The sequence below is a fragment of the Globicephala melas genome, chromosome 13 (genome assembly GCF_963455315.2).
Source record: "Globicephala melas chromosome 13, mGloMel1.2, whole genome shotgun sequence".
In the NCBI taxonomy this organism is placed as follows: domain Eukaryota; kingdom Metazoa; phylum Chordata; class Mammalia; order Artiodactyla; family Delphinidae; genus Globicephala; species Globicephala melas.
The window spans coordinates 39,609,301-39,618,773 of record NC_083326.1 but is presented as its reverse complement, the minus strand read 5'-3'; the positions used below and the strand labels follow the sequence as shown (position 1 = coordinate 39,618,773).

Genomic DNA, 9,473 nt, shown 5'->3' with positions numbered 1-9,473 from the left:
GCCGAGGCGTGCAACAGTGCCCTAGGGGATGGCGACGTCCCCCTAAGATCCCCGCCTCTAGAGCATCCGAGCCCTGGCGTAGATACTCCACGGGGCCCGCAGCCACCCCGGGAAAGCGGTGGGAGGGCCGGAGTCACGCGCTGATTGGCTGACTGTGAGCACGGGGCGGGACGGATGGAGGTTCGGGGGTGGGGGGGCCGCGCGAGCGGAAGGCCGCGAGCGCGCACTTCCGGTCTTTGTGGCTCGCAGCTGCAGGTCCGGGGCTCGTACCCTGGCGGCTCCTGAGCTTCGCGGTGAGGGACACGGGGCCTGAGACGGAGCGGGGGCGGGGAGGGCGCGTGGCCGGGGCAGTGGGTGCTGGGTGGAGGAGCCCCGCTCCTCGGCCTGCCCATCTCCGGGTCTCGGCACCTTGTCCGGGCGGCGTCTCCGAGTGTCCTGGGGACGCAGAGGAGACCAGCACTGTCCCTGCTTTCCAGCGGAAAGGGCAGTTATTCCTCTACCGCCGTGATTTCGCAGATGCTGCGATTTAACCGGGATATAAAAATAGAAAGGCTAGTGCGGCAGGGCTGGTTAATAAACCACGGATTTGTAGGCTAAATATTCTGTTCTCTAAAGTTAACTGTAGTGTTAGTGTTCAGATGTACTGATCTGTCTTGCTAATTCAGGGGTACACCTATCTATCAATAATCTCCCATCCAAAGATCAGATCATGATCGGTCTATATATTACAAAATTAAAAACAATTATTTGTTGCCATATTTCACTTTTTAAAATGTTTACTCCCCTATCTTCTAAGCTTTTTGAGAGTTGAGATTAACGTTTTTGCTTTTGTGTCTCTATAATATCTGACATTTGCGCACATGGTAAGCATTTAACAAATACTTCTTGGTTAATTTCTAGGTAGACTCATTTATTCACGAGCAAAAACCTTTGTATCTTAATACCTGGCTCGGGACAGAGCCCATAATAAGTGCCTCAATGTTGAAGAAGCGCATTAAATACTAAATTTAATCAAATGGCAAACGTCCAACAATGTTTTTATTTAAATCAACTCATGTTTAATATGGATTTTTAAAAATGTTTTATTACTACCTAAATGAAAAGCACCATTATGTGCCATAGGTTAAAGGTAACTAAAAATAAACGTTTAAAAATCAGCATATCAAATCCTAGCTAGATACTGTTACCCATGGAAGTCTGAGGCCTATAGTTTATTTAAAAGGGAATTCTGTAAGTAACATCTTCAGAAGGTGTTAAAGACAGACTATTCTGCTTGATACAAACAGGATTGAAAGAGAATTGAAAAGGAAATTTCTCAATATGTGATTCATGTTAATATTGCATTCTTTTGCCTCTAAAATAATTTCTCATAGCATAAATGTGGTAGGAATTCTACAAAATGAGAGACGTTGAATGAGGTGATTTTTAGTTTTGTCATTTGATTATTACTTAGTTACAGTCTCAAACCTGATCCCTTTCCATATATTACTCCGATGACTGATCTTTATTATTGTAAGTTCTTAGAGCGATGACTGATCTTTATTATTGTAAGCTCTTAGAGGTTTTTTTCATTGCTGTAAGTTAACAGTGCTTTTATATCCTTCAGGAAAGAAGAGATTACTCAAAAGCAACTGAAGTAGAGGGCCCAGTTGTAGTGAGCTTTTTGCTAAGCTGTTTCAGCCCAGAACGGCTATGGAATCCAGAGCAGTTTCAACCCCAGTACCTCAGAATTCTCAGGAACAAGAGCTAATACTAGTGAAAGTAGAAGAAAGCCTTTCTTGGGGTCAGAAACTTAAGCAGAATGGGAGTACCCGATCCTGCCAGGAATTGTTTCGCCAGCAGTTCAGAAAGTTTTGCTACCAGGAGACACCTGGGCCCCGGGAGGCTCTGGGCCGACTCCAGGAGCTTTGCTGTCAGTGGCTGAGGCCAGAGTTGCATACGAAGGAGCAGATCCTGGAGCTGCTGGTGCTGGAGCAGTTCCTGAGCATCCTGCCTGAGGAGCTGCAGATCTGGGTTCAGCAACACAGTCCAAAAAGTGGCGAGGAAGCTGTGACTCTGTTGGAGGATTTGGAGAGGGAATTTGATGATCCAGGGCAGCAGGTGAGAACAGGGAGATGTGATATGTTTTGGGAAAAGAAATCTACTTCCTGGAGCATGTGGCGGCATCATAAGAATGGGGTGAGAATTTGTCTCTACTGAACCATAACCCTGAAGTGACTACCAGGGCCATACCTGTCTCTGTCCTTCAACAGTTCTTTTGTTCCTATCCGTCATCCCTGGAGATGTCTTCGGTGACCTCTTGGAGATTTTTACTAAGCATTTTCCCTAGGGATTTTCTCACAAAGAAATTTTCTCACAAATTTTACTGATTTCAGGTCCCAGCTAGTCCACAGGGACCAGCAGTGCCATGGACGGATTTGACATGTCTTGGAGCATCCCAGGGGTTAACAAACATCGAACTCCAGCCTTTAAAGACACAGCTGAAACCCTGGGAAGCTTGCCTTTCCCCCAGAAGCGGTAAGAAATAGAAACTCATCTGGGAACTGTTATCAGGCCTCTGGTCTTGAGGGTAGAGAATTAACAACATTTTACAGCATGCCCCATGTGAGCCTCACGTTTATTATTCTCGAGTGGAGGTGCTCACTCTTGAGCACCTTTGTATTCAGCAATCCTGATGAATTGCAGTCAGCCCTCCTTTTGTCAGTTTCCCCATCATTTATCCACTTATTCTTTCATTTCATGACTTAATAAGGTGCTAATACACGTCTGTATTGTGGTAGGCACTGGGTCTGTATCCTGAAAGAACTTTCAAGCCTAGATGGGGTGGTGGACAAGCAAAAAGGCAATTACAATACAGTATAGGGTAGTAAATTACAGAACAATTAATGTACTATGGGGGCACATACAAAGGCACCCACCCTAACTCCACCTTAGAGGTCCAAGGAGTACTTCCTGGAGGGAGAGACATCTAAGCTAGGACTTGAACTCTGAGTAGAAGAAAGCCAGGTAATAGGTGGGAGGAGGAGATTCCCGAGCTAAAGGGAAAAACTGTTTCTCTGCTCACAACATTTCTGACACTGCATATGTGGGGTTTTCCCTCCCATCAAGCAATTCTGACACTAACTACCCAGAACCAGTGCAGACCCCACAGGTTAAGGTTTCAGTCCCAAGAGACTGCCTCCCACATCAGATGCCAGTTGCATGTAATGAGTCCCCAGATTATCCACACTTCTGTCCGATATGGCTGCAAATTGGTGCTTCCACAACCCCCTCCTCAGGTTTCATAATTTGCTATAATGGCTCACAGGACTCAGGGAAACACCTTACTTACCATTACCTGTTCATCATAAAGGACAGAAATGAACAGCCAGATGAAGAGGTCCATAGCACAAGGTCCAGAAGGGTCCTGAGCACAGGAGCTTCTGTCTCTCTGGAGTTTGGGGTTCACCACTCTCCTGGGTGCATTCACCATCCCTGAAGCTCTCTGAACCCCTTTGTTTAAGGTTTTTATGGAGGTTTTGTTAATTAAATCATTGGCCATTGGTGATTGATTAACTCAATCTCCAGCCCCTCTCCCTGGAGGTCAGAGGATGGGTCCAAAAGTTCTAACACTCTAATCAACCAGCCGCCCTGCCCTCCAAGAGTCAACTCATTAGCATAACCTCCGGCACCTTCTCGTCTCTACCACAGAGGAAATTTTCAGGGGTTTTAAAATCTCTGTGCCAGGAACTGGCGATGAGGCCAAATCTATATTTCCCACATTACAGTATCACATGAGCAAAATCCACAAAATCCTGAAGGTGAGAGATTACAGTCCATTCCGGGAATTGCAGGTAATTCAATTTAACTTGAAGAGAGAACTCGTAGGGGAGAGCTGGTTAGAGGGAAACTAGAGACGAAACTGGGACACAGGTTGTGAAAACGTGTCTGTCATCCTTATTCGTTTGTACAGTACAGTGGGGAACAGTTGAAGGGTTTTAGACGAGTGAGTGACATGATCAGATTTGTGTTTTAGGACTCAGTTGCAGAGCGGGAATGGATTTGAGGAAGGCAAGAGTAGAGTCTGGTTAGAGACAGTTGTAATCCAAGTGGCCACAGTGAATAAATCAAGATGTATTGTGAGAGGTGGGAAAGATCACGGCTGACTCCTGTTCTTCTGCATTTAACTTGAATTGCAGTAGCTGGTCATTGTTAAACGTGGAGCATGTGGGAGAGGAGTTGAGGGTGATACTCAGGTTTCGGTCTTGAACAACTTGATTAATGGCGGTGCTATTCATATAAGTGGGAAAACATAAGGGAAAAAAATACATGTGATGATGCGTTTAGTTTGGGACATTTTGGTGCTTGTCAAATATTTACAAGCAATATGGCCAATTAGCATTGGATACGAGAGTCTAGAGCTTCATAGAACTGGGATAGAATTGGGGATCTGGGGAGATATTAGCTTATAACATAAGTAGTGATTGAAGCTTAGAACATAGAGAGTTGGTGGAGTGAGGATATATGAGAGCTCAGAACAGAACCCTGAGGAACTCGTGTTCGAGTGATTGACCTTGAATCTAAGAAGGAACAACCACAGAAATCAGGCTAATGTATTTGGAAGAGAATGGCTCTGGAAGGAAGATGTGGTCCCCAGTGTCAGTGCTACAGAGAGGCCAACTAAGTAAGATCCAGAAAGAAGCCATTGGATTTAGCAGCTATGAAGTTGATTTTGATGAGAGTAGTTTGGGGGGTGGGAGGTGCACAGGTATGGCAGAATGGGAACGAGTACCGACAACCGTTTGAAGAAGTTTATTCTCAGTGGGAGTGATGTTGCATGAGGGAGATGTGTAGGCAAGGAGCTTGATTTAAAAAAATGAGAGAGACTTGAATTTATTTAAATGCTGACGAACAGGAGTCAGCAGAGAAAGAGATTGAAAACAATAGGAAAGGAATAGTGGGTAACTGATCAACTGAAGTCTCAGAGGAAGCAGGAAAGGATAAATTTCAAACTGTAGATATAGGCCTTAGTATTAGAAAGGAGGAGGGACCCTATTTTGACCAGTTAAAGAAAAGATACATGCAGATGGCTTTATGTTTGTAAGTGGAAGCATCTATTTTCTCTCACATAGAAAGAGAGTATTGAAAGTGGAGAAATAAAAAATTGTTTTTTTGCTGTTATCATTTCAGATTGTGAGAACAATGGATCAGCAACAAAGAAGGACATTTCAGGAGAGAAATCGCAAAGACTTCCCCAGGAGCCTTCATTTGGAGGAATTAGTGAACATGAAAGCAGTTCAGAGTGGCAGCAAGGAAGTGCTACAGGGGAGAAGTTAAGAAGATCCCCTTCCCAAGGGGGCAGTTTTAGTCAAGTAATCTTCACACACAAATCTCTAGGAAACAAAGACCATCCTGAGCCCCAGAGAAGGTTGATTCTAAATACAAACTCTATAACGTATCAGAAAGTTCCTGCAGAAGAGAGACCTTACAGGTGTGATGTATGCGGGCACAGCTTCAAACAGCATTCTGCTCTAACACAACATCAGAGAATCCATACTGGAGAAAAGCCGTACAAATGTAGCCAGTGTGGGAAGGCCTTTAGTTTGAGGTCCTATCTTATTATTCATCAGAGAATTCATAGTGGTGAGAAAGCATATGAATGTAGTGAATGTGGGAAGGCCTTCAACCAGAGCTCAGCCCTCATTAGACATCGGAAAATCCATACTGGTGAGAAAGCTTGTAAATGTAATGAATGTGGCAAAGCATTCAGTCAAAGTTCATATCTCATTATCCATCAAAGAATTCACACTGGTGAGAAACCCTACGAGTGTAATGAGTGTGGGAAAACCTTTAGCCAAAGCTCAAAGCTTATTAGACACCAGCGAATTCATACAGGAGAAAGACCTTATGAATGTAATGAGTGTGGAAAAGCTTTCAGGCAGAGCTCAGAGCTGATAACCCATCAGAGAATACATAGTGGGGAGAAACCCTATGAATGTAGTGAGTGTGGAAAAGCCTTCAGTCTGAGCTCAAACCTCATCAGACACCAGAGAATTCACAGTGGAGAGGAACCTTATCAGTGTAATACATGCGGCAAAACCTTCAAAAGGAGCTCAGCCCTTGTTCAACATCAGAGAATCCACTCTGGGGATGAGGCTTACATATGTAGTGAATGTGGGAAGGCTTTCAGGCACAGATCAGTCCTCATGCGCCATCAGAGAGTCCACACTGTAAAGTGACTTATGAATACAATGAATACTGTACATACTTCAGTCAGGCTTCTATCTTTGTTAGTCAAAAGGGTTTAATTTAATTTGGAGTAAGACTCCATGGAGGTGGTTGTACAGTACTAGGTCTCGAATCAATCTGACTTTATACAGCACTTGCCAGTGCTCATGCACATTGTCCCCTGAAAGCTTTTCCTGTGACTAATTAGAAGAGCAGACAGAAGAATCATTGCTTCCACCTTTCTCTTACCAGTAAGAATACTCAGGAACTGTGAAAGATGGGACTATAGCATTGAAACATCTTTTTCCATGAGAATGTCACAAAGGGCACAGCAACTCTGTCACTGCATCTAATTGTCAGTGGGCCAGATTTGGAGGGTGGTGTGGAGAGTATGAGGGACGTTTTGTCTCAGGAATGCAAAAATTGTACTGACCAGTTAAGAACAGTGGCAGGGCAGCGAGATATGGGGAAACAGTTTCATCGATGACTTATTGAGCCCATGGCAGACCAGAAGTGAGATAGTGAAAAGGAAATACAAATTAAGTTATCCAACAGTTATTTTTTGAGTGGCTGCTTTGTGCCAGGCACTAGGGATACAGTGGAAAATAAGACCATACCTTCAGTTTCACGGACAACACAAACAGGGAGTGACACTATGGTACAATCAGTGCTGTGTGATGTTAAGGAGTACCTGGCCCAACCTTGGATCAGGGGAGGCTTCTGAGAAAAATTATCTGAAGGATGAGTGGCCAGGAAGGTAGGCCGGCCAGGAAGAAAGTCTGGCACATCTGAGGAAAGGAAAAGGCCATTTTGCCTGGAGTATTCCTTTATGAGTTCCTTTTGAAGTGGATTCCTGTCTGTAGGAAAAGCATGCATGTGGCCAGAATCTCTGTTTACTACAGTGCCTATAGTGAAACGTGAGCCAGTGGAGAAATTTGTAAATAGACAAAACCTGGAGTCCTTGGAGCATGGCGTGGTGAGGAGCTTTGTCTTGGTTTGTATGACCCCAGGGGAAGGGTTAAAACGTAGCTTCCTGTCCAACCTGGAGGCTAGGCCTTCCATGTGGGTGAGGGCAGAGCCCAGTCTAGAAGTTAAGAGTCTTAAGAGTTCCAAATCTCACCCTCGCAGACATAAGGACTCCTTTGGTTCTTGAGACGTGACCAGCGCTTCTGTCGGCTTCCTCCTAACTCCCCAGGCTCCGGGTCGGAAGCCGCTACGGCTGCCGGCTGCCGTATCATTGGTTTCTGGGTCTGTACTCCCACAGTTCCTAGTGCACACCCCTAGGCTCAGGCACTAAAAACTTCCTCCACTGCTGGGTCTGTTACTCTCCAGGCGCCTCACATGTGTTCAGTTTTGTCATATCAGCAGTATTTCAGTCTTGTGAACTTTGTTAAAGACCATGCTAAAGGGAAATAACAGTAATAGTCACGGTCCATCCAGAGAGACTGCCCTCTTCTGAGGGACCCAGCAGGAAAAGGATCCCTAGACTGGTGCTTCTCAGTGCAATGCAGAAAGGTGTATAGGTTAGTCAGCAACAGAAAGACATGTTATTTAAAATACCTAATAGGTCAGAGTTACAACACACCTTACCAAAAATTCAAGCCTTTGGGAATCTCGAGTCCTGCACATAGGAAGAGTTTTCATGAGGATAAATAGAGAAGTAATGCTTCTGTTGGGGCATGAGCATGTACTAACCAGTAAGAATGGCAGGAGGACTAGATGCCCAAGCTTGGAGAGAATGTGAGAAAAGAAAGGGCTAGGTTAAATAACAAAATAGCGTGGTAAAGCTATTCAACTCATATTCCTCTTCCACAGAGGAAGATCCAATCAAACTGAAAAGGGCAGAACAAATGTTAAGTAGGAATTGATACAACATATATTACAAAAGGCAAATATTCTTTATGTAGAGAGCTCTTACATATATCGGTAAGAAACAATAGGTACTTGCAAAGGGCTTTGTGTATATGTATTACTTCTTAGCCCATAGTTTGCAGATGAAGAAATGAAGGCTTGAGGTCATGGCTTACTCAAGGTCATGTAGCTACAAAGTGGTGAGCTCAGACTTTAGACCCAGGCAGTAGGAATCCAGAACGTGTCTGGGGAGCCACTACTCTACTATCTCCCCATGAAAAAGTCCCAGTAGAAAAAAGTAGTACTTAGATAGGCAAATCACAAAAGAATAAATGCCAATGGACAGTAAATATTAGCCTTGCTAGAATTAAAAATGTATATTAAAGCAAGAGTTGAGATGGCGCTTTTTTTCCCTCATAAAATTAACAAAGATTCAGGGAAATTGGGGCTCTAATGCTGCTGGTGAGATGTGAGTAGATGCTGTCTGTGGCAATCAATACCAGAAGCCTTAAACATTGCCTTTTGACTTTAAAATTCTACCTGGAAATGTATGCTTCAGAAACCATCATGAATGTATACAAAGTCTTAAAAGCTGTTAAAAGTGATGTTGATTAATATTAAATAAGAAAGCGTTCATATCTTAAGTAAAAATATAAGACGATATGTACAATACGATTTGTGTAAAAATATATTTATGCATTAAAAATATTGGAAATATATATAATCTTAATGCTATACTGGTTATATCTGAATAATAAGATTATAGGAGATTTAATTTTTTCTTGTGTTTGTGTCTTCCAATTTTTTCTACAATAAATACCTAAAATTTCTAAAGTTAGAGAAAAAAAGGTTTAAAAGGGAATGGAAGCCCAGGATAGCTGAGAAGTTATCAAGAAAAGCATGTGCTTTCTATGGCATCTTTGTGCCTTCCAAGTCCTAGGCAGTTAGCTAACTCGTTAACTGATCTGTGACTTCCTAACTGGTAAGTGACAATGGCAGATATACTCATCTGACTAGTGTACAACAACAACAAAAAAAGTGCAAATTATAAATCTCTGTGCAAATATAAGTTATTTGCATGAAAGTGATTATAGTTGAGAAAAGCAATAGCCTTGAAGTGAAGACTTCTGTTCTCATTAGTGCTTCTCCGTGAATTCTGCAGCCATAAGGAAGTCACCTGACAACTCTGGACCCTCAGTTTAAGAAAGCTGAAGTAGGTGATCTCTTACAGTTAAAGCTTCAACAGTCTATATGAAACAGAGGGGGCACCAAGTAGGTGGATGTCAAAGGTAATTGTTTTTTCCTTCACCAGAGTTGCCTGAGGAAAAGTAATCCATCCCTTTCCTTTCTGCTCAGAGCCCTCATTTCTCTTGGCGTAGAGGCAGTCCACTGTTTACCTTAAATGGGTCCTGTGC

At 43.4% G+C, this 9,473-nt stretch overlaps 1 protein-coding gene across 1 annotated transcript in view; it reads left to right on the top strand.

Moving 5' to 3' along the window:
• The first annotated feature begins 232 nt into the window (after positions 1 to 232).
• The window catches only part of LOC115863584 (zinc finger protein 271), a 51,036-nt gene continuing 41,795 nt past the window's right edge, over positions 233 to 9,473 (top strand). The window contains exons 1-4 of the mRNA XM_030876529.3: positions 233 to 293; positions 1,607 to 2,100; positions 2,376 to 2,517; positions 5,170 to 6,161. Of these exons, the coding sequence (XP_030732389.3) occupies positions 1,693 to 2,100; positions 2,376 to 2,517; positions 5,170 to 6,161 (1,542 nt within the window). The 5' untranslated portion in view covers positions 233 to 293; positions 1,607 to 1,692. The remainder of the gene's footprint in view (positions 294 to 1,606; positions 2,101 to 2,375; positions 2,518 to 5,169; positions 6,162 to 9,473) is intronic.